The 25,527-nt window shown below is 40.4% G+C and overlaps 1 protein-coding gene across 7 annotated transcripts in view; it reads right to left on the bottom strand.

Annotated features, from left to right (window-relative positions):
• LOC102069926 (sodium channel protein type 5 subunit alpha) overlaps positions 1 to 25,527 on the bottom strand; it is a 218,491-nt gene that overhangs the window by 129,853 nt on the left and 63,111 nt on the right. For all 7 annotated transcript variants that reach the window (XM_074547507.1, XM_074547323.1, XM_074547581.1 and 4 more), the window contains exons 7-8: positions 22,187 to 22,417; positions 9,596 to 9,659 (exon numbers count right to left, since the gene is read on the bottom strand). In XM_074547507.1, the coding sequence (XP_074403608.1) occupies positions 9,596 to 9,659; positions 22,187 to 22,417 (295 nt within the window). The remainder of the gene's footprint in view (positions 1 to 9,595; positions 9,660 to 22,186; positions 22,418 to 25,527) is intronic.

Raw genomic sequence — 25,527 nt, 5'->3', positions numbered from 1 at the left:
GTCCAGCCTCAATGGGATGGGGGACAAAATTGGATGAGTAACAGTGAGAAATCTCATGTGCTGAGATAAAGACAGCTTAATAGGGCAGAAAAGGAAGAAAATAATAGCAACATGAATAATTACAACAATAAAAGAATTGAGCTACACAAGTGATGCTCAGTGCAACTGCTCACCCCTTGCTGACCACTGCCCAGCCAGTTCCCAAGCAGTGTCCCCCAGCCAGGTTTCCCCACTGTTTATACACTGAATGTAGGGTCTGGAACATCCCTCTGCCCAGCTGGGCTCAGCTGCCCTGGCTGTGTCCCCCTCACTGGCAGAGCATGAGGAGCTGAGAAGTCTTTCACTTAGCAGAAGCACTTCTTAGCAACAACTGAAAACACCAGTGTGTTACCAACATCGTTCTGATCCTAAACCCAAAACACAGCCCTGTAGCAGCCATGAGGAAGAAAATTAACTCCATCCCAGCTGAAACCTAGAAAACACACTTCTCTAATATTTTTTCAGCTTTAAGAGCATTCAAACAAGGTGCTGTAGCATGAAAAGCATAAACCACCACCCAAAAATGTAGTTAATGTTAGCTTACACCCTTATTATGGCAACCAGACCCTTGAGACAGAATTTCCTACTTGTCAACTCCTTATTCCTCCTCACCCTCTTTCGTGGCCAACAGAGAGATAACCCACAGGGTATGGGAACGTGTTAAAAACACTGAGAGAAAAACAAAATGCTGCTTCCCAGAAAAACACTACAGAAATTTAGGTGTAAGGCTCTCACATGAGAATATTATTCTGCAACTGACACCATTTCCTCTGAGGATTTTTTTAAGGAGCCTCAAGATTTTACTGAACCTTCCTCCATGTATGACATTAAGTTTACCCCCTCTGAAATTTTTAGCAAACTCTTCAGCTTCTTTTACCTCAGGGAAGCATTTCAGAGGTTTGTACTCTCCTCTGATGGGCAACAAAAACAAGCTACATAAATATACCATCCTCCACAGGAGTGTCACAGGATGCTGTTCAATTGATCACAATAAAATTAGTGTCATTGATTCAGAAAAGTTAAAAGCAGCAGCCTACCTACCTATCCATCAGGCTGTAATCACCACTGCAAGCTGGCATTGGTACAGGAAATTAAAGGACATAAGAAACAGCTTTGGTTTAAATAACACAGGCTGGGAATGCCAGAGAGCCGTAGCTGAGGGGCATAATTGCAAAATGCTCTGTCTCAAGAGTTTAATCTAGGCAAGCCAAGCAACCTGCTGATCCAGGCTACAGTGGCCAATAGGGTTGGGCAATAAAGGAAGATTTGTAAAACATCCGTGCACTGGATTGTGACATCCAGAGCCTGAAAATACAGGAAGGGTTTTCCATGTGCTACCAGGAGCCAACACCAGTGACATCTGTGAGGTGGGGGCTGCACTTTCCTTGGGTTCAGGTTGCAAAGGGACACTCTGGCTTGCTCACTGCAGAAGCAGTGAAGCACATACCACAGACACAGCAGAAATTAAAAATCTCCTATTTTGGTAAAAGTCTCTTCATCTTCCTGTTTAAGTCACACCTTAAGCCTAAAAATGCAGAAATCAAGCTGAAAAGTTTATAGATGATGTCTTTGACATGTGGATAATTCCTGGGGAATGGGAATCACCCTGGTGGTTGAAAATGGAACCCCCAAGGTGGGGTTTGAAAGCCTTTGAAGGACAGACAGTGCCCACGGCCTCCATGGCTGGTTGATGTGCACAGCAGAGTCTTCCTCAACCTGCCTCATCCTGCTAAAGTCCACAGACCACAAAAGAGAGGCTCAGATTTCCTTTAGACCACACACCTGAGTATTTTTCCCTGCAATTTCCATATTTTCTCCTTTTCCTGAGGGAGGAGACAGCAGTCAAAATAGAAGATCATACTGTGGCTTAGACACCATTAGAGATCCTCAGACTAACATTTGCTCTTGTCCAAAAAAATGAAACTATCCATTCTAAAACATGATTATATTTAAAAATATTTTTAAAAATGAATGTTGTAAGGGTAACTGGCCATGTAGGAGAAAGGGGCCAAAAGCCAGCAGCACTTCAGCCAAAGCCATTGATGTCAGTGGGTGCTTGAAAGTCACAGGTTTTTTTTCTTCCCCTGCTCTTTTTTGTTTTCTAATATTAAAGAACTAATACAGTTAGAGTGTCTGACTTGCAATTCCTCACTAATTACTATCTAAAAGCCAAAATCTGACTTGCAGTGCCATGCTTCATCTTGGATAGGTCCAACCAGGAGCTCCCAGCAGCCCTCACTCCAAGCATCCAAATGGACAGGGAGAATTTGAATGACATTTTTTAAAGGAAGGGAAGGGGTGCCAATTGTCTGAAATGATGGAAGTGCAAGCAAATTGAACCATGTGCTGCAGAGAAAAAGAAAAAAAACGATGATGACAAAGAAGAGAAATGCTCAGAGCAAAGAGTGACATCAACCAAGAGTGGAAACTGGAGCAGAAAAGAGAAGGAGGTGCCGATAAGCAGGCTTGCTCACTGGCTCAGAGCTGACCTGTGCATGGTGCTGACTGGAATCCAGGGAAAGTTTCAGCCTGTCCCACTGGCTGCTGGCTCAGGCAGGTGGAGAAGCCCTGGGTTCAGCCCATGACATGCAAGCACAGAGGGGCACGACTCCCTCTCCTGCCTTCCTGCCTTCCTCAGGCTCCACACTGCTGCCAGGCAAGCAAGATCCTATTTCTTCTGACTCAATCCAGTGGCCAGACAGTGGAGCTTCTGTCTAACCCACCAAACAAAATGTAGGGCAATAATTTATCATCATAAACATAATAGTGGATTAGTGCCTAATGAAGGCTGTAGCCTCTAGTAAGTCTTCTCCTCTCATGTGGCTGATGAGCTTATTACAGCTTTGACTAAGAGGTAATATTACCCCTCCTTAAGAATTGAGTGGATTTGGATTTAATCCCTACTGCTGCTGTTTGACCAGAGACATGATCTTCCAAACACACCACTGATCCCTAGGAATGAGGACTGTTGTTATTGTTCCTGAACCTGTATTTCTCCTCAAGTCATGCCCATGGTAGCACTTTTGAGGTGTCACACTTGCTTTTTGTTTGTTGAAGTTTTCTCACCATGAGCAGACGATCCTCACTCTCGTGTCACTGTAACCAGCTCAGAGTAAATGGAAAAGCTTATGTGATTTACATCAGGATCTAGGTAAATACATTTAAGGTGTGCTGCTGAGCCTGAAGGTTTGAAACAGATTCACTAGTATTGCTTGACAATCTGGGGTGTAATTACCTTTTTAGCTCTAGTAGTTTAAGCAACAGAGTTATTGCCAAAATACCCTTGCTTTGGTGACATTTGAAGAGGACACATTTTGGAAATTGTATTCCCTTCTTCACTTTACATGCTCTCCCACCTGAGAGCCCAGCCACATCAGGCTGCATTTGGTGAGGGTAATGCACATGCCAAAGCTCCCAGTATCCCATTTACTGGAATGGACCCATTCTGCAGCAAGTTAAATACTGAGAGACCATGACCTGTCTGACAAAGTTGGGTAGTCCTACATAACTTCCAACCAGGAATTTCTCCTGAACTGAAGATTTTCTCTTGTCCCCAAAAGTTGCTTCTTGTTTCTCTTGTACCCTATTCCTTGTAAGCACAAAACAAATTCTTGCCATATATCGAGGGGGGAAATGCAGTTAATAAACAAAATGAAAAGCAAAAAAAAGAAAAAAAATCAATCTGATTAAATGAAGAAAATTCAAATTTCAGGTGTTGCTGTTACTCCCCAGGAGTGTCTATGTGCAACATCTCTGCCCCACTCATCCATGGACTGCACCTCTGAAATGCCAGACCTCCAAGCCAAGAGAGCTCTTCTCACTCTATTTGTCCAGCATCCAGCACAATATGGCCTGAATCTAGGACTTTCTTGTAGAAAACAATAACAACAACAACAGCAATAATAGTAATAATAACACAGATATGAGTTAAGTCATCTTAGAGCTGCAATGGTCTAATTGCCAGCAGCAGAATAACAGAGTCAGCTGTGTGCACCTTGCCCTGGTGCAGCTCCCCAGTTTCTGGTGCAGCTGGGGCTGTGTTGCTGGATGCTGTCTGACATGTTCTGGCTCTTTGACATTTTTCCAGGCTCTGTCCTGCCAAGTTCTGGGTGAGAGTTGCAGCAGCACTGGTGGAAGCAGCCGATAGCAGAAGAAACAAGCACGGAGCATGTTTCTTCTCTACCCTTCAGGAGTGTGATAAGCCTTTACAAGGGGCTTTAAATCACAGCCTGGAGGATGCATAAAGGCAAAGGAATGTTACTACAGCTCAGAGAGATCAAAGTGCTGCATCACTGTGCGTGTAGTGAGCACACTGACAGGAGGGTGATGGGGAGAAACTGCCACAAAAACTCTGCTTTTGGTGCTCATGGAGACCATGAAAACAGGCATCTGCTGCAATTTTACATGGGGGTATTAATTACCTTAGTAAAATGCCACAACACAGAAGAAAACAAATGTTTGTTTTGTTGTTGGTTTGGGGTTTTTTTTTTCTGATAATGCCTTAGAAAGAGTTAGGACTGACACAAACACTTTGAGGAGCACCACAACACATGGTCATTCCTTCATCCCTGATATGCAATGAGCTCAGTGACAGAATTCACCAAACCACAGAGAATCTTGCCCGACAGTGAACACTATTTTAATGTATCCTGTTAAGAAAAATCAAGGTCATAGTAAGAATAAAGGTAGCTAAAGTTTCTATAGCAACAATTACTAGGATGCAGTTGCCAAAGGTGCTTTCTTGTTGTTCCTGAAGTAGATTTACTGGCTGCTTTTTCCTTCCTGTTCACTAGTTTTTTTGGTAATATCAGTACAGACATGATGCAAATGTCCTTTCATTGTCAGGATCATTTTGTAGACTATTCCTGCCCAAGAGCTGAATACACAGGACATATCATGTGTAAGGGAAAAAAATTAAGCAGCCTGATCCAAAGAGGGTACAACTGACTAAAAACATGCACATTTTTCTGTAAAACTAGCTCCTTGTTGTAAATGCAAATGAAAAAGTGTAAAGAAAGAATTTAAGTTTCTCTTTCGTGTCTGTTTGTTTACTTTGTACATTGACAGCATCTTGTCTCTTTCTCCTAATGGACAAATTTCCTTGCTGCTTCTACTGCTCAACCAAACCTTCAGGCAGGAGGGGAAATAAAAACAGCAACCAAAGCACAGCAGACAAACATCCCTGTGAAATTCCAGCAGGATGAAAGTGAAAATGCTTTAGAGCTGAAATGCATTTTCCTTTCTCAGAGACAGATAATTCCACACTGCTGCAGCCCCCATAAAAGCTGGAATTGCATGGGAGGGTTGGTGTGGCCTGACAGGGATGTGTTCCACACTGGGAACCTGCTCTGGTGGTATATATATATATATATATATATATATTTTTTTTTTTTTTTTTTTTTATATGAAGTATGTGGTGGTACCTACTGTTACCTGCTGCTCTGCAGCCTTCACAAATGATGCTCCACTTGATGCCGGGACTTGATTTCACTAAGGAAACAGCATTTTCCACCTTCTGCTCCCACCTAAGATCTCTCAATTATTTGACCATTGCACTGGGTCTTTACTGCACCTTCCTTGAGGCTGAAACAAGGTGTTCAACATTGGATATGTACTGGGGATTAAATTGAGAAGCAAATTTATAGAATTTGTAATCCTTTTTAAAAATCAGACTATCTGAGCTTTCTCCATTTATTTTAAACAAATAAAATAGAAAATAATGACATTGCAAAGAGAAACAATTTGTGTATATCCCAGTGCAGCAACATCCAAATGAACTACTAAATTTAGCCTCCAAACACATCTAAAAACATCGACAACTGCAAATGCACTACTTTTTTGGAGGTTTTTTTGTTAAGACAGCCTTACTATTAGCACTGCTCCCAGTCTGACCAATATGTCACCCAGAGCAAATAATTTTTCTATCAGTGTAGTTTTCTGAATGTGCTTGTTGTGAAACACCAAGTAGGTGTCATTTTGAGCCAGAGAATATCATTGATCACAATCATTTGATTTTCTCTCTCCTCCAAAAGTTACTTCTTCTTTCTATTGTACTCTGTTCCTTGCAAGCACAAAACAAATTTTTGCAATACACCAAGGGGAAAAATGCAGTTGGATAAACAAAATGAAAAGCAGCAAAAAAAAGTTCTGTTTGATTAAAGGAAGAAAAGTGAGATTTCAGGTTTCAAGGAGGTTTCTGAGGCATCACATGGGAAAAAAACCCACAGACAGATTAGCCCTTGTGCACCTAAGAAATTTGCCATCTCCCTGACATTCCTACTAAGTCTCTGCAGCATGGTTTTTAAAGCAGATTCTTGAGGTTGCTTGAGCATATCTAGAAATGCAAATAAATGGGGTTTTTCCTGCCTCCCTGCCAAGTCAAGTACTAGAGACATGTTTGCTGCAGCTGAGTGACATACATCTATTCAAATCCCTTCTGAACTGGAATCAATATTGCCTAGATCCATTACCTCCTGCTTTATTGGCAGCTTGGGTGCTTGTTCAGAAAACAGTCCCTCCCAGTAATGTAATAAAGCCCCCACCTTGGAGATAATTAGATTGCCTGTGATATAGAATCCACTGATGATCATTTCCCTGCTGATTTTGGCTTGCTACTCCAGCTCAGGTTGCAGTCTCCATCACTACACACTCTTACATTAGACCGCTTGAGTCTCATCACCTAACAATTGCCACAGCAGATTTATTTGGATTTTTTTTTAACTCTTCCATAATAACGGTGACCAGACAAACCTCAGAGTGTCATTAACATGCTTTTAAAAATGCACTGAAATGGCTTCTTCAATTACCTCAAGATTTAATATCCTGGCCACAACACAGATATCCCTCACTCTAACAACAAATCCTTCCAGGAGAGAACACACGACACCACCCTTCCCTGAATTCCCTTTGGGTCCTCAGTGTGTCCCAGAGGCTGATGAATTCAAACTGTGAGCAAAAGCACATTCCACAAATGCTGAGAACACTCGGACATGGCCTTGCCAGCTCTCTCTCTTTACCCCACCTTCCTGATGCCTTGGTGGGCTCCCAACCCCAGAGTCCTCACTTGTCATGAATTTCATTACTAAAAATTGAGGGAACCACAACCTCATGCATCTGCTTCCTCTGAAGTCCCCTCCCTTGCTCCTGTGCTGAAAACTGCCCCAGAAGGTCCCAAGAATGCAGATTTTGGTTTACTGTTGACCACTCTTGCTCTTGGCTTCAACCATTGAAGGGTGAGAGAAAACAAATCCACTTAAGTACGTCAGCCTGTAAATGATGCTCTGCCTGTCCCAACAGGTGGGAATACATGACTTTACACATCCCCTGGGGCCTGAGGATCATCTTTCTAATTATCCTCCTGCCTTTAAACAACAGCAGTGGATGACTGGCAGCAACTCTGTGCAATGTGTAGCAGATGAGACAATGCTTGGTAATTCTGAGCTAAAAAACCCCAGTGTAAGTAGGAATATTTATTACCCATTTTTAGGCATTTAAACCTTACCCAGTGGTATTAAATACTTAACTAAAACAGCAAAAGGCTGAAGAAGAAAGAAAGGAGGCATAAAGGGAAAGTTGGTTTCCCTTGATGTCACAAATATTGGCAGTTTTGATGTATTTATCAAAACAAGTACAAGAACACTTCGTTTGAAGGTGTCATTTTTGTTCTCTTATACTCAAGAACTGCAAGTTCTCCCCTGGCTGTTTCAGGCTGTAGCTCTCTTGTGGGCACAGTGCCTCCACCAGAGATTTTCTCCAACCATGGCTTTTTGCTGACACTCAAATTTATTAACTTTAACAGGAAGGAAAGAGGGTGAGTTTGCTCATTTACCTTGCTACAAACTAACCCTTAAATCCATACAGGCTGCCAATATAGAAATACTCCATGGATATTGGATTGGTGTGTAACTTCCCAGCAGTTGAACAATTCCAAAGCAGTAGCAATCAACCCTTTCAGCACTGCCCATGAGCAGCAGCTTCCCACCACCACAGCTCAGGTCACCAGCGAGAACAATGAATATTCCATCACACACAAAATATTATTGCTATGCAGAGCACTTGTTGTTTCCCAATATTGGTTTGCAAAGGCTGAGGTTCACCAGCACAATGGAGATTGCCAGATCCTGGGATTCCCGGGAAACATCCCAATAGCCTTGGAGTTCTGCCTGAGCCTGGATAAACACAATGTATTACAATCAACAAAGGCCCTAATTAATGGATGCTGACATTGTACCTCCCGAGGAACAAACAAAGGGGAAAGCATGGCCCTCTGCCCAAGCATCTTGGAGTCTAACTCAGGCTGGCAATACACATCAGACACACCAGGCCTGCAGAGGGAAGGCTGACACTGAGCTTTGAGCTTTCCCTTTGTCTCATGTCAATACAGATACAGGCAGTGGCAGCAGAAAGCAAAACATCTCTCCCCAGCACCTGAGGGATTTTCTTGCCTTTTTGTCCACAAGCAAGTTCAGATATCATCTTCCCTTCATCTCCCTGCACACACATGCCTTTTTTTTTTCCCTCATTAAATTGCTCCTAAATGAAACCTTTTATTTCTTTTTTGCATTCTTTCACATTTGGTTCTACCAGCTCAGAACATCTTCCTCCAGAAGTAGATCATCTCACCTCCTCCCCTCCTCTCTTGGCCTAAGACACCCACCTCCCTGGTTCAAATGCTCTCACATATTTGGCTCAAAAGCTCCTCTGTCCCACTACTCCAAGGTATTTTCCTCCTCCTTATACAACTCCCAACAGCCTGCAATCTTTGCATGACTTATAATTTCCTCTGACCACAGGAGATCCCATCTCCTTCCATCCTGTCTGAACTCTTCCACTTCCATCAAGATCATGAGAAGCTGTCAGATAAAATCACAAGCTCTGACAGTGCACTTGTACCCTGGGGATGGGATTCAGGAGGAACCATGGGCATCTAAAGATGGCAGGGATATGAATAAAGTCCTTTATGCAGAGGATGTTAGTATACCCCTGGATCTCTTCACTGTCTATACAATGAGAAAATACATTAAATACATGTAGTCCATAATCAAATCAAGTGCAAATGTAGATCACAATTCAACCCTGAGTACCTTTCCACTTCCAAAACATGCTATTTTTGGGGCATTTGTTGATTTGTTTATCTTGCTTTGCCAAAAGCCAGGAATTCATCATCAGTTTCAATCCCTCCAGGTGTTCTGTTTCATTTCCATTAAAATACTCTCCACTCAGCCAAAATTTTACTTAGTTTTCACAATTTTTTACTGAGAAATTCAAATGTATTGAAAAAGAACTGTAATAAGGCCCCTAAAGATTTTAAATCTGAGTAAGTGACACATAGAAACTTCTCCTCCCTACAGTTGAGAAAATTGTATTACTATGCACAATATTGCCATTATCCTCTCTACTATTATGCCTAGTCCTAAGGAAGTTGAAAGAGCTACTTCATGCTGGTGAAAAGTGGACAGAACTAGAGGAAAATGTAGTAATAATAATAATAATAATAATAATAATAATGAAGGCAACAAAACCAGACCAGAATTGAAGATATTTTTCAAGTACTTACCCAGCATCAGAGCTGTTGCCACACAGTAACACATCTTCTGTACCATTTTTTATGAAATAGTTCACTGCAACAGAAATAGAGAAATGGCTTTTTAATAAACACATTCTGGGAATGATAACATTCAAAAATATCATCCACCAACCAGCATATTCAATTGGGACAGCAACTGAGAGATGAATGGCACGCTTTTGCTTTGTTTTGCTACTTTTAACTTCTATGAATTGGAAAAATAAATATATGTTTTCAAATCTCTGCAAGCACTTGCTGTTTGTGTTCCAAATCAGACCTGTTGAATAAGGTGATGACGGGCTGTGGGCAATGTTTTTAGGAAATTCTATTCAGCCATGTCTCTCTGTCCAAACCAAGAACATTGTTACTAAATTCTGCAAATGTAATGAAACCAAACCATATGTTAGGCTGTAACTTTTAGTCTCTACACTGATGAGACACGTATTAATTGAAGTTTGTGGCAGAAATTACTGACTCATAGGTTAAAAACGTAACCAGCTATAACTCAGAATGTAACAATATTAACAAAGCAGCCCACTCCCTCAGTCTGGTGGATTCTGCTCAGCATAGGAAATGCACAGTATAAAGCAAAAGAAATAAAAATACACCCTGTTAAAGACTGAAAAAACAAGGAAGCATTCACAAAGACAAATATTTATCACTGTAGTCATCTGTAATAGCAATGGAGAGAGACAGAAACTTCTCAAGGGAGCCTCAGAAGAGCAAGCTAAATTTAAGCGCTGTGGATCATTCTCAGGTTGACTCTCAATAAGGCTTAAGGAAATTAGCATCTCCAGGCTAATGAGAGACTTTGCATACACACTTCTTCTCTCCCCAGCCAACCAAGTCTAACATGCAGAGTAACAGAACAGGAGGCCAATTTCTTCTCAGAAGGATAAGCAAAGTCAGTGTTCTGGAAGGAGCACAAAGAAAAGATGTTCTAAGGAGCATTTCTAAAACCTGGCTGGTGGCAGGGAAGAACAGATAAAAGCATTGCTCTAGAAACGTAAGAAATGCAAAACAGAGGTGTGCAGCTCACTGAGGAGGGGTAACTAATCTGGTTTGCTTTGCTGCAGCAGAGAGGATGTGATCTCTCTTGGCCAAGGGATGAAGGTGGCAGCCTTGCCTGGTGAGGCCCTGTGAGCAGAGGGGCCTCTGCAGATGCTGCTCACAAGAGGTTCCCCATTCCAGGCTAACCCTCTGCTGTGAAATGTTTTAAAAATCAAGAGTGACAGCTTATCCAGGCGGGCTATGCAGGGAATGCTCAGTGGCTCAAGCACTGAACAGATGTGCTGTGGCTTCCTCAGTAAGCTGCGAGCAGTGGAAAAGCCCTGCTCTGCTGCATGCCAAGAGGGAATTACTGCCCAGGAGCTTGTGGTTACAGGGGCACGTGATGGTGTTCACAAGTTATCAGAGCACACGTCCTGCTCACACTGGATGCTTTTCCACTTTGTCTGGTCACGTGGGATTTCTACAGAAACACCTTGTGTGACAGCAGCACTCGGGACTGGGTATGGTTGAGGACTGGTGATCAATCACCACAAAACAGGGAAAGATGATGCCACATCTGCATCACCTTTCACTCTCCAGTTCTGCTGGGCAAGGACTTGTGCTTTTCTCAGGATAGGTGGCATCTTATTTGGGATGCACAGAGTCAGTGACACAAATACACCAGACCACTTTTCTCTGAGCTAGATGCTCTTCAAGGTCCTATCCAACACAAACCATTCTACAATTCCAGGTTTGATTGAAATCCTGGAGCACAGTGTTGGTTGAAAACCAAAACAACACCTCCTGGTCAGCCAAATCAGAAGAAAAGAATGTGGGCACAGAATTAGGGAGGACAAGAATTCTCTGTGTGCAAACAAGAAATCTGAAATCTCAAAAACGTAAAATTCTGTTGTCTGCTCTTGACTTAAGCATTTACATTTCTAAACTAAGCAGCAAGGCAGGTGCCAAAGAGCCCCATGAGATGCAGGCTGAGGAACTGGTGAGTAGATGCTGCTGGGAGGGCACATCTTCACCATGGGGTCTGTGCAGGGAGTGCCAGAGCCACGGTGACAAACCTGGGGCTGAGGAAGAGGAGAGCTCCTGATCCCCCACTGATAAACGAAAGGGGGATTAGAGCTCTACACCCAAGGAGACAAATTGCTGTGTTATCAAAAATGTGCACAACAATCAATCTTTGCTTCAAAGCCCGTTGGTTTGGGTTTCAATCAAGCCTGCTGGGCAATCAGAGGGCTGCAAGAAGCAAACAGGCATCACTCTTGCTTTAAAGAATGAACACCCTTGGTACCACATTAACCCATGGCCTCAGCTTCTCGTCAGTTCCCAACTCTAACCTGGGCAAAGAACTAGGAACTCCTTTTTCATGCTGAGCAGGATTTTCTCTCTGAAAACTGCTCAAACTGAGCAATGCCACATGAAAACACAATGATTTTCCATTGCCTTGGAAGACTGCAATTAATTTTTGGTTTGTTTTTCACTAAAAAATATCAGCTTGTGAGTGGGAGAAAAACAGGAAAACAAATACGGAAAATAAAACTAAAAACCTCTATTTTAGGTGCTTCCTTATGTTTTTTTTTCTTAATTTTTGAAGTGAAATTAAGCCAAAACCATTATATTTGTATCACCTCTGTGTGTGTACATAAACTTTATGCACCATGCCATTCTTTCCAAAGGTAATGCTAATTTCTTTTTTTACCACCTTCACTAAAATGTTGGTGTCACAGGCATAGGAAACGTTGCTTTTTAGGAATTTTTCTACAGGAATTTACAGAATAAGGTAACTACCTGGTCACATTAAAAGAAGTAAAAATGGTTTGAACAACAAGGTCTCTTTCAAGTCCTTGTTCTGCCTCCTACACTTCTCAAAGCAAATAACAATGGCCATAATTTTAAAGTAACTATATGCAAGTGGGTAAAACCACAAATTTTCTATGTCTATCTTCCTCCCAAAGTCAGTTCCTCATAATTGTCTGTTTCTCTCTACACTTTTTCTGATTTCTCAATATCTTCCAGATTTCTGCATTGCTCCCTCCTACACTAGGTGATTCTAACAGAGTAAACATTCACAGTGTCTCCACTTGTCAAATTAACAGGGGAAAAAAGAAAAAGAAAAAAACAAACTTCCTTAAAAAAAATCCAATTAAAAATATACTCCAGCTTGTGCTTTCCACACCTTTATCACACAACTGAGCAGAAAGCCAGTAGGGTACATAGACTGCAGGATAGAATACAGGGTAGAAACCTTCCTCATTAATGTGTGAAGGAAAGGAAATTCTTCTCATTCAGAAAACTGAAAAAGGTTTGGAGTCAGCTTAGAAAATATATGTTCTGCCTCTAGTTTCTGCTCCTCCTTTGAAGGCCCTCCTGAAACGCTATTTTGACTCATCTTACAACAAATTAATTCCAATTAAAAATAAAAACACCACAACAACCCTATATATTATCACACTTGCATAAAGAGCAGCATTCAAATATCATTAGTCACTGCCCAGAGAAGAGTCCTCTGGCTGACTTTCTAACAAAAACTTCAGAGAGGTGTTTGTTATCTCAGACTATTTATTGCAGCCACACGGGCACTCGCTGGTTGGAGACTTTCCCCCAGCACTAGGGCTGGCACAGAGCACTGCCAGCCACCCAACGTGCCCATTCCAAATTTAAAATGCACTTCAGAGAGCCCCATCTCCTTACAGCTGTGATATGTGGCACGGAGAGGAAATAGACAACACCCCCTCCTCTCCCTTTCGCCCACCGGCGCAAACGCGCTCTGCCTCCCAGTAATTCGCGATAATTAAAACGAATCCTTGCTGCACTTGCTGTGTGCACACTATGTCACACACGGAGAAGCCTCTAATAAATGAAATTGAGTTTGAAGATGAAAAACATGCCTCACAAAAGCCATGGAACAGGCTGTATTAAGGGTGTTATTAGGGGAGAATGCTTGGGGAAAAAATGGAACCGCCGGTTAGTTCTTCCCGGCTAAAAGGGGTTGTAAATAATTATAATAATCAGTTGCTCTCCTGTTGCTCAGCCCCTGACAGGAGATCTGGGTGTTCTTTGCTGGTATTTGCTGCTGCTGACCCTTCTGCTGAGTTTCAGAGGCTCTTGGGTGCTCACCTCTCCTTGCTTCCCATCCTCCCTCTTTCCCTGGGAAATCTCTTCTAGCTCAGCTCTCTGATACCTCCATACCCTGTAACCACATAAAAGGACATTTCCCTTTTGAAGGGAGTTTCCTTTTTGAAACTTCAGTTCAAAAAGGAATAGGAGGACTTATGGCCAAGATGGTTGGGTGGGTAGAGGGAGCAGAGATCAAGGGGACAACTTTGCATGATGTTGTGGTAAACACAACCTGGAATTCTGGGCATGAGTTGTCCTGCAGGAGATATGGAGGGGCTGGGAGGAGGTTGTAGAAAATCCCATACAACCAGGTGGTGAGAGGAAAGTGGTCTCCTTCAGTTTGAGTCTCTCTGTTAGTGCTTCTCCCCATTCTCCAGACAAGTCAGAGAAACAATTTCCCTGCCAGGCTCAGCAGTCACCACAGCACAGAAAATATCTCCAATTTTGACAGCACAGTTTTTTCCCCCTTTGTGAAAAAGCCACTAAAAATATCAATCAAGCCCTCTTGAGCTAGATGGCTCCCGTGCACTGGGAAGAGGCTCTGAAAGCCTCAGAGATCCACAGAACCTGGTTTGTGCTGCTCACATGGCCTGAGGGAACAAAAAGCACATCAGGAAGGGAGGAAAAGCACATCAGGAGCTTTTGGAGGTGTGCACTAGAGGAGAGCAGAGAATTCAGATGCTCTCAAATTGGCTTGGGGAGCTTGCCAAGCCCAGGAGCATCCCCAGGAAGACAAGACAGGAGACAATGACTAGCAATAGATGCACATGCTGGCTTTTAAACATCTTCAGATAATCTCCTTCTATGCCTCTGTGCCTCACCAGTCACTCAGACCCCCACTCTTAGGGCTGTAGGGTGCATAGTAACTAAAAGCACATTTAGTACCACTTGTTTAGACATATGCTCCACATGAATAGGCGGCAAAGTGCTGAAGTGTGCTCTCTGAAAGTTTTGTAGAGGTTTTTGTGTTTTGTGGAATTTTTTTCATATGTTTCACACAAAAGAATTAAAATCAAAAGCTGCTACAAAGGTCAAATGCATTTGTGATTACAGGCAGATGACAGAAAAATAGAAAAAAAATCCCAACTTCTGCACTTACTGTGATAAAGAAAACAAATAAATTAGATCAAAAAATGGCTGGGAGACAGAAAACATGTTAAGATGGTTAAGATGAAAAGGTTAAGATGAAAAGTCAGTGTGCAGGATCTCTGTGGGCTAGCAGAGGGCCGCACTTGCACGTCTTTGTTACATTTATAAGAACAAGGGAAAGAGAAGGTGAGCAGAGAGGTAACAACATCTCCTATACACAGTATTTTCTCCTATACACAGTATTTTCCTGGTAAATAAAGTGTGAGGCATGGACTGAATGAGGAGCACTAGAGACACCTACTCCACAAAAAAAAAAAAAGAGCAGAGAAATGCAAAATGGAATATTAAGCTGTCAGAAAGCGAACTAAAGTGGAGAAGGAGAAAATCTCACCTATTCATAACCTTGTCAGCCCTTAAATTTCCTGTAAAAGTTCAGATAAGAGAGATGGATTCTTTTTTTGGTAGGGTTTCTTAGTCAACACTTTTATGTAATGCAAAGCTGCGATCAGAGGAAAGTGTAATATTGATACACAGGAGGGCAAGGATGGAGCAATATGGACAAGGGGATCAAATGCAGCCTCAGGCAATTTGCAGATGACACCAAGATGGGTGGGAATGTTGATCTGGAAACCAGGAAAGGTTTCTCACTCTCTACAGCTCCCTGACAGGAGGGTGCAGCCAGGTCAGGCTTGGTCTTCTCCCAGGGAAGCAGTGATGAAGAGGACTGGGAGAAACAACCTCGGGTTGCACTTGAGGAGGTTTGGATTGGATATTATGAAATATTTCCTCATGGGAAAGGTTATCATGCCAGGGTGGAGCCACCACCCCTGCAGGTGTTTAAAAGATGTGTATATGCGACACTTGGGGACAGGGTTTATAGGTGACCTTGGCAGTGATGGGAGAATGGTTGGTCTTGATGATCTTAAGAAATACCACTTTCAATGCTTTCAATAGGGTACCTGCCAGACTGGAATTTATTGAGAAGTAATGAGGATGACTGGAGAAATTTAGGAAGAGCAGCAATTGAAAAAACGGGCATCTTTTATCCTAGCAAAAAAGGTGACTATCACAGTAAAAAAAATAGCATGTATTCTGGAAAAAGAGAACAGGGAGCTTTGTGTGCTCCCAGTGACAAGAACATGATAACAATGTTTTTTGCCTTAAGAAAATGGAAGGGGGAAAAGAAAAGAAGAATTTTCAAAACTAAAGATAAAGGAAATATTTTTTCACTCTATTTCCCATTTGAACTGCTGAAGTTGTTGCTGCAGGCTGCCCCTGTGGACAAAACATTCAGAGAAAGATTTGTTGCCTGTGTAGATAAGGATATCCTGAGTTACAACAGTTATTGTTAACAGAAAATGAGAAAAATATCTATACTTTGAGCTGTACTAATCATTTGCTGGAACAAATGGGACTGTTCAGTGGCACAGAGAGATGCTGCTCTAGGTATGCCAAGGCCAGGTTGAGCCTGGGAATTCCCATATTTTATCTCTACCATGCTTGGGGGAGTTCAACACTGATGGAAATTATCAGGAGAAAATACATCTTTACCTATTCTATAAAACCAGTGCAATAAGAGCAAGCAGCAATGCAAGTTATTCTGTGCTCAGGGTGCACCTGGGCTGTGTGCTCAGTGTAAAAGCAGAAGATGTTCTTGCCTTTGCAATGCACTTTATTGCTGAACCTGGAGCATGGACAGACCTTAATGGGCACACAGAAAGTCCTTTTAAATGCACATCACTGTTCAAGCCAGGTGGTGCTTTAATTCTGTAGTTTATGAACAATTTGAAAGTGCAGGAAAACTGAAAATGTTTAGTCTGAATTTTCCATGGCAGATCTTTCCTCAAGTAGATCTCTCTATTAGCAGTGATGAGAACAAAAGATGTAACTGAGGTAGAAATTCTCCTGTTTCACAAAATATTTCAAATATTTACAATATAAGAACATCATCTTTCACCACAAGGCTGAAAAAAGCCTTACTGGATGGTCAGGAAAAGACTATATTGGATTCACCATGATCAATTCCTAAGTTTTTCTGATCCTTGCACTTCTGTTGGGGGTATCTTTTTCTATTTAGCTAAAAAAATCAAAGTGCACAGGTACAATACCCATGTTAATAACACACCAGAGCATTAAGTTTTGAGCATTGATGAAGCTATTTATCAAAAGACCCACAGTACTTGAACAACGCCACAATATTTACAGTTAGAGTAATGTCAATAGATTGCATGCTGACAAGCACCATCTGAAAGCCCAGAGACGTTCCTTATTTTAATCACTGGTTCATTCACAATCATACATTAAAAAACACCTATTCCAGTCCCAACTTGATTTATTGCTCCTCTCTTTCCTCCCACCTCCATAATTATTCATCAAACACTCACTGTCTTCTATTACCACCTCAGACAACTCCTCAAACACTTCAGCTCTCCAAAAATTGGCCATATTTATTATCTGACTTGGACAAAATTCTTTTCTCTACAATCCCCATACAGATTCAGAGTATCTGTTCATAGAGCTCCATTTCAGTGGTTCTGGAAACTAAAATTATTCTATCAGGCAGAGATAACAATCAGGAATAGAGCTTAGAGAAGATACCCACAGCCTCATCTACATGCAGATTTACATTTGTATATATTCACACATTTATGCCTCAGCATCTATTCCTTACAAGCCTTTGATCCCTTCTCAAATGCCCAATACCATGATTTGGATGGGTATCCCCAAAACTTGACATACTCTATACATCTTGCTAAATATAGAACCTGAAGGAACCCTAAATCTTCCAGGTCTAACTGGAGGTGACAAAAATATTTTATTAATCTTGATGTGGATTTTTTCCTTTTAAAAGTTTTGTTTTGTTTTTCCCCCAGATCACTGTTAATTGCACAATTTGACTCCAGAAGAGAAAAATCACTGCCATGAAATGAATGCTAGAAACTACTCTAGAAGGAAAAAATAACAACCCTGAAATACCTGGTATAGATATAAAAATAGTAGCTGATTCCTCCCATTTAAAGGCTCATAAAGCTTGAATGTTCATTTATTTTACTTGTTAATTTTTTTTAACGTCTTGCTTGGACAAGACTAACGGAAATTACAGGGTTGCTCTTTTACACCTTAAAATATTCTTATTTTGAGAGGAAAAAGTATACAGAACAATTTGAAAACAAGACTCTTTCAGAGTGTCTTAAACAGGGTATTTAGTCTGAAGAAAAAGAAAATGCTGGGGTTTAAGACTATCATTCCATAAGTGACTTTATATAATTTAATTATAGTTTTAAGGTTCTACTCTAAAGCTTTTTTTCTTATGCTTTCAGCTCTTACATTAAACCCTGCTCAACAAAAGGACTCAGATTTCTACTTACTGACTAGTCAATAATCCATTTTCATAATGGAATTCATAAATTACATTAAAGATTCTAAAATCACCAGCTACATGAACCAACTACACCCAGTCCATTGGTACTTCTCTAAGCCAGTGACACATCTGACATCCCATAGCTTTTAATCCGTTCTAGCTTGCACGTTCATGAAGCTTCACTTCATCAAAAATGTCTTTAATTTAAACACCACAACCCAAAACAGGCTTTCCAGGTGTTATTTGGAGCTGCTTTCCTCGAAATCATTACAAGTATTGAAATTAGGCTTTATAGTTTTTTAGTCAGCTTGTATTTCTAAACTATTAACTCTCCTAATGATAACCAACAGCACAATGAATTTGACGTTGATCTATTGATCTCATAATTTTCAAAATGCTGTGGATGTAAACTATCATTATTTTCAACATTTTTTTTTCCCTTTATTTCATTTTTTATGTACAATCACTGCTGCATCTAAAACTCCAATCTTCCAGGTTTGTTATTATTAATGTCTAAAAATAATCCCCCTTGGGCTTATTGATCGCAATCTCTTACCAAATCTAGAACTGCAGGTAGGAAAATAATTACCTATCAGTAGTCACCATTTTCCCAGATGAATGATTGTAATTTTACCACTGGCACTTGACATGAAGAATTTTTTAGCCTGATTTTATCTGATGCTCAGCTGTCTCTCATCCCACAATCCATTCATTCAAAGAGTAGTTGCACAGAGGGAACTGGGAGACCTGATGAGCTACTTCTCCCTTAATCTTCATTTTCCCCCCTCTCTAGCTTTGTCATTGGAGACAAAGCCAGAATGGAATAATTTTTCTGATAAACCTTCCTCTTAGAAGTTCTGTGGTGACGTTCACAGGGGTCCCAGGATGAGGGAAGAGCTGAGAATCTTGACTCCATGTTTCAGAAGGCTGATTTATTATTTTATGTTATATATTATATTAAAAGAAAATTTTGTCTCATCTCACCATGACTGCTGTGCCCAGAAATTAAGCTGCGACACCAGAAGCATCCACAGTAACTTAGCAGAAGTTTCTTCCACAGAGTTAAGTTGTTAATGGCTGGACAATTTTCTTCTTGATAGTCCAGTCAGGAATATTTGCTCATGCTTTTATATTCTAGGAATTTTTATTCTAGTGTTTAGTGAAACTAAATAGGAGCCACTTTGAATCTTCCCACTGGATCTCCATGCCTATAATTTTGCCTCTTTCTTCCCAAGTTACCTCCAGCTGCAGAAGCCATTGAAATGATGGCAAGAACAAGCAAAATGTTGGGTGGACAGGCAGGAATTCCTTATGGGATTCAGTGTATGATCATCTCATGGCAGATGGAGGGGAAAACCCAACAATTCTCAACAACATTATCAACCTTGCAATGCAGGATTTACAAGATTTATAGAGAAAAGTCTTTTCTTGAACACACTGGTGGAACAGGAAAGTACCCATGGGTCTTGAGTATGGAGTTAAGGGAAGGAGCTCCAGAAATCTGGGGTTGTGGTGGTTATTTCCTCAGGGATAAACCAAAAATCAAGAGCTACCACATAACTGTGGTTAAGCCAGTAATGACACAAAGTTTATAAACTGACTTTTTTCCCCGCATATAAAACCAAAATGAGAGGATCTAGAAAACAGATGAGAAAAAGCATTTCCTGCCTGGAGGTTGAAAGCAGATAAGGAAAGATTACAGAACTTTGTCCAGATATGAAGTTTTGAATAAAAAAACAGACCTGGAGCTATCCTGGGCCATCCCAGTGACACAACCAAAATGTCCCCTGTAGCAAATGCCCACAGCACGCAATTATCTCAAACAAGAAAGGGCTTTGAAAGACTCAAACCCAAGTTCTTATCTTCCTTCACACCTCATGACTAAATATCTCAACTATTTCCTCTGCAGCACCAAACAATTCTTCCCTCAATTACCCTTTCAAGGGGTTTTACTGATTTCTGTTTTTTTTATTCATGCAAAAAATGGTTATAAGGCACAGGAGGAGGCTGATGCCATTTCAGAGGCTCCCTGCTGTCCTTTAAAATATTAAAATGTTCTTAAAGATTCCAAAGCAAATTTTTGCTCTTCAAGAAGAGCAGAACTGTCACATCACCCCATTTTAATTCTCTATTTGGGTGTCCTGATGAACAGAATTAAGAATTTCTTCAATTTAATTTTCAGTGGTTTGAACTCCTTTATATCTTTACATACCCCTTTTTCTATAAAGTATTAATATGGATCTCTGACAGTACTTCAGGTTTCTGTTTTCTGGGTTTTTTAGATTAGTATCCTTGTTCCAAACTAAATGACTCAGCCACATTGGTTTTGAAATCTCCAAAGAGCTCTTGCAATTTTCTGTGCACCCTTCGAGTGAACTCTACTATCTTAACATGCTGGCCAATTTTCTTCTCTAGTTCTTCTTCAGAACAAACACTGACATGATGCTGTTTCTTAATATATTCCTCTTTTTATCTAATTTGGTCTGCCTACACTTTAATCTAACTGTATGTATTGCTTAATTCCCTGCAGTACTTGAAATTCGGCCTGTTATTAAATTGTGGTCAGTGCCTCTCCCTTAAACGGTCACTTCATTTCACCATAATACTTACGCAAAATGAAATACAAAGAACTATCCCATCTAGTCACAAAATGAGCCAGTCCTTCCATTTCTGAATCACTTTAGTGCAATAGGGGATGTTAAATGAAAATCCTGCTTAATATTGTTCTCTCTTGCCTAATGGCTAAGCCTCCTTCTTCAGTGTTTTGAGGAAGGCTTCATTGTTCTTATTCAGAGGTTACTACTTTTTCTTATAAATCTGCTATTCTTCTAGGTCTTCAGGGGCTTGCTCCATTGCCTCAACACTTTCACAATTTTAATAATTTCTGTCTATCCAAAGTAAGTGACAACTGTTTGTCATAATGCACCATGACTTTATTTTCAGACATTATGAAAATACTTATTATTATTATTATTATTATTATTATTATTATTATTATTATTATTATTATTACTACCTAGTAATACAACGTGGTCAAAATTTAATTCACTTTAATCCATTATCTCATCAAGTTGGTTATCTTTGTAATAAGAAAATCTCCTCTAGTGATAGCAAGTACATTTTCATGACCGTATTAACCATTGCTGGATTTCCTATATGGATTTCTGGGAGTGTCTGCCCTCCTCCCCATATCAGGACTACATAAATAAACTGGCTCATGGTATGCTGGAGCAGCTGTACAATTCCCCACATTTAAAGCAATGCTGCAGCTGGCCCTGACATTATGTGTATTTTAACAGACTATTCAGTATCACATTTACCCTATTGCCATTTCCAGAGAGCCAGACTATCTTCACAGCCCCATTTCTTCCTTTCACCTTTCTTGCAGGGCTTTATGCTTCCAGCCATCACTGTTTTATCCCTCAATGCCTCTGTGAGACAGAGAAAGATGCTCCTCATACAGGTCTCAGTTATCTGCGGGTAGAGGAGCCCTGAAGTGCCTTGATCCATCACAGGTGCACAAATATCTTTACTACTTCCTCACTGGAAGCAGGGATGGGATAACACAAACAGAGCTGAAATTTTCATGTGATTGCTCAGTTTCAGAAAACAGAGCTTTAAAAATATATAAGGCCCCCTAAAACTGTGAAAATCATCAGTGAGGCAATTAGGACTTCATAGGACAGCAGCAGAAGTATTTTCAGCATGAACTGTGAAGGCACCATAGAGATTCAAAGAAAGGTACCTAGGTCTTTCAAAACCACACTGGCATCATGATGAGCCAGGAGTCACATTTTGCTGATTCAGGTACAGATCTTCATCAAAATAATTTAATTTAAAAAAAAAAAAACCAAAACAAAAAACCATAACAACCACCAAACAAACAAACAAACAACAACAACAAAAAAAATGCCAAAAAACACAACAAAAAAACCAGCCCAGAACAAACAAATAAAAATCCCAAAACCTCAAATGATCAGAAACCAGTTACAGGGCAAAGACGAGCTTACCTGGATCACTAAGAAATTCCTCTGAGTTGTTCCACGTCCTACCATCCAAGTACAAGGAGCCATTGGTGAAGTTAAACATGGTGTAATCCCTGACACATTTATGTCTCAGGTTGCCCATGAAGAGCTGGAGGCCTATGAGGGCAAAGACACTCAAGCAGAAAACGGTCAGGATCATCACATCTGCAAGTTTCTTAACAGACTGGATAAGTGCCCCTACAATGGTCTTCAGCCCTAGGGAGATAAAAGCCAAGAGTTTATAGACTGAGAGACTGAAATGTGTCTGCAGAAAGCTGCTTTTCATGATGAAAATCTCCATGGAAAGGGAAATCTGAAGGGCTGTGAGTGTGTGTTTGCAACTGGACGTCAGAAACGAGAGACAAGTGATCACTTTGAATGTCTGGTTTGGCCTGGTCTTGGACAAAAGTCCTGGAATTGCACAAACACTGGTTTAAAAATGGAGGGGAAGAACTGGATGGAGGGACAGTGAGATGTGGAACTATCCATGGATAAAGAAAATATGGAATGCTTTATGTTTTCATGGAGCAGCAGTAAAGATGGTAAAGCCTAAATCCCATTGAATTTTGAGAACATGAATTGCTTTTAAATCTCTCAGGTGATTCTGATAACTTTATCCCTCACATAAACAGATGAAGAGGTATGGAAATGCTGTTTATTCCCTGATTATTTTACATATTTTAGTGCCAAATCCAACATGCTGTCCTCATATGAATAATTCCTCTGCCTTCAATTCATTTGCTTAAGACAACAAAAATTTGGGATTAGAAAAAAAGCCAAATATAGGCAATCAAATAAATACAGTGGAAATTATTTGAGTAAAACAACCTGAGGCTCCAAAACTACCTGGGCAAAGTTAATCATTTTATAGTATGCTGCCAAAGTAGATAAATAATCCCATTGCATAACACCAAAGGCTTGGGTCACACAAATTAGCTTCTCTTTTATTATTTCACCCTTTAACAGTAGCTTCACTTTATTCTTCTATAAATATTCAGATAAAAATAATTATACAGTTTTCTCAAGTGATAGTTATTGCTTTTGAAGTGTTCCTAGAGATAAGCACTGTTTGAGCTGATTGAATATTACATGACAACAGAAAACCCCATTCCTTTTTAAAAAAAGACCCTTCTCCTCTAAACTGGTGTGCTGCAGCTGGACATTAATATCAGCTGCACATTGGTGGCAATTTTGTCATTTCTTTCCTATTTATATTTAATTAATACTGGCAAGCAGTAATAAGTGCTTCTGATAATCTGTGTCACCAGTATGGCAGCAATAAGAAAAACTGATTTAAATAGAAAAAAAGAAAATGCAAAGAGGAAACAGGAGGAATTCTTCTGGGCAATATTCAGAAGCACATTGATTTGCTCACTGAATATGAACACACATATTAAATCTCAGCTCCTTGGAATTCCACCCCAAGAGCTTGGCAGCCACAAAGACTGAGCTAGGGCTGCATAATTGGAAATAACGTGAAAATGTACTTCAGGACGCATAGGAAAGCAAAATTAGCTTTTGGCTTTGCTTAAAACCTCTGGTTAGAGTGAGGGGAAACCAGGGTTTCTGAGATGAGGATGAGCTGCTGGAATGGCCACAGGTGCAGCAGTCCCTACATCCAGCAGCCTAAAATACTCCACTCCTGCATGGGATATCGCCAATCTGTGAATGATATTAACATCTGTAAAATGGCCCATTTAACCAAAAGGCACTGATCCACCATGTGTGGGGAGCTCACAGAATTCCCAGAATGACCAGGCTGGAAGAGACCTCCAAGATCATCAAGTCCAACCCAGCCCCAACCCCTCAACTAAACCCTGGCTCCCAGTGCCACATCCAGGCTTTGTTAAACACATCCAGGGATGGGGACTCCACCACCTCCCCGGGCAGCCATTCCAGAACTTTATCACCCTTTCCATGAAAAACTTTTTCCTGATATCCAACCTAAACTTCCCTTGGTGCTGCTTGAGACTGTGCGCTCTGGTTCTGTCAATTGCTTCTCTCCCCACCAAATTCTTGTTTGCCTCTCCAAAATTAGTTTGTGGGATGGTAAAGAGGGTGAGGTTAGACAGCTCCCTGCTCTGCTCAAAAATAAAGTATAAATTGTTGCAGGACAAACATCAGGCAAAACCTGGATTTTCATGTTACTTCTCCTCCTCACCAGAAAGAGGTTTTACAAATGAGATCAATTCTACTCAGATACTTAGAAAAAGGCTGATTTAAATTTTTGAACCAATCTGTAGGCTTGGCTGCCTGTTTTCATGCCTAAATAAAAATAAAACCTCTTCTGCTAATCTAGCCTTGAGTAATTTTTTTACCTGAAGGGGAAGTAATTTTAGATGTAACCCAATTCTGAAAGGACTTCTGGCTTGTCACCCTTGCCCAGCATTATAAGAACTTTAAGACAGTCAGGTATTACACAAGTAGTGGGGGGGGGGGGGGGGGGGGGGGAGAATTTGCAAATAAACTAGAATTCTAAATTTTTTTAATCTAATATTTTGAAATATTTTTGGTGATTCTTATCATTGGTTGTCCTTTGAATGCACAGATGTTGCTTCACTGAAGTTGGTTAAACTTGGGAAATCCAATTGCAAAGTGAGTCTTAAGGAAAAAAATACTATGAATTATTTTACTGCCATACTCCCTGTGAAATCCCTGTAGAACATTTATTTGTTTGCAATACAAACACAAACTTGGAGCCTGTATTTGTACCATCTAAGTGCACTAACTAATCTTACTCATATGGGCAAGGACAATCTGAGTCCTAACATGAATAGGGATAATATTAGAGAAAAAACCCTACAAAATTCTAGTCACCAATAAAGACACTCTGTTTTCAAAATCAGGCCTCAGTATTGCCAATTTTAAGGTCATTTATTGAAACATGTTTTTCCCAGATTACTTACTGGAGTTTTAAATAGAATAGCAATTCTATACTCTTTGTTTTACAAGTTCATTCCTTGCAGGTATCAAATAATTTCTTTATGAGATGGTTTTCTGCTTTACTTCCTTTTAATTTTGTTTTGTTTTGTTTTCATAACTTACAAGCTTCTGAACAATTTAAGAAGATTCTTTAGTAATACAATTTCTGTAATTAAAGACCATTTAAAAATAACTTGCACTCTGCCTCCTGGACCTTTGTTAAAACTTTCCAGGAAAACCATTTGGAGAGTGTTATACTTACAGCTGAACTGTTTTTTCTCACCCTTTAAAACCAAAATTTTCTCAGAAAATTAAGTAGCATCCATCAAGGTGGTTGACACAACTAAGTGCCAAAGCTAAGGAGAATATTTAATTCATTGCTCATTTAAACTATCTGTGCCTCT

This window comes from Zonotrichia albicollis, chromosome 1 (genome assembly GCF_047830755.1).
Source record: "Zonotrichia albicollis isolate bZonAlb1 chromosome 1, bZonAlb1.hap1, whole genome shotgun sequence".
Classification (NCBI taxonomy): Eukaryota; Metazoa; Chordata; class Aves; order Passeriformes; family Passerellidae; genus Zonotrichia; species Zonotrichia albicollis.
Note: the sequence above shows the minus strand (reverse complement) of the source record. Positions and strands in the feature narration are given on the sequence as shown.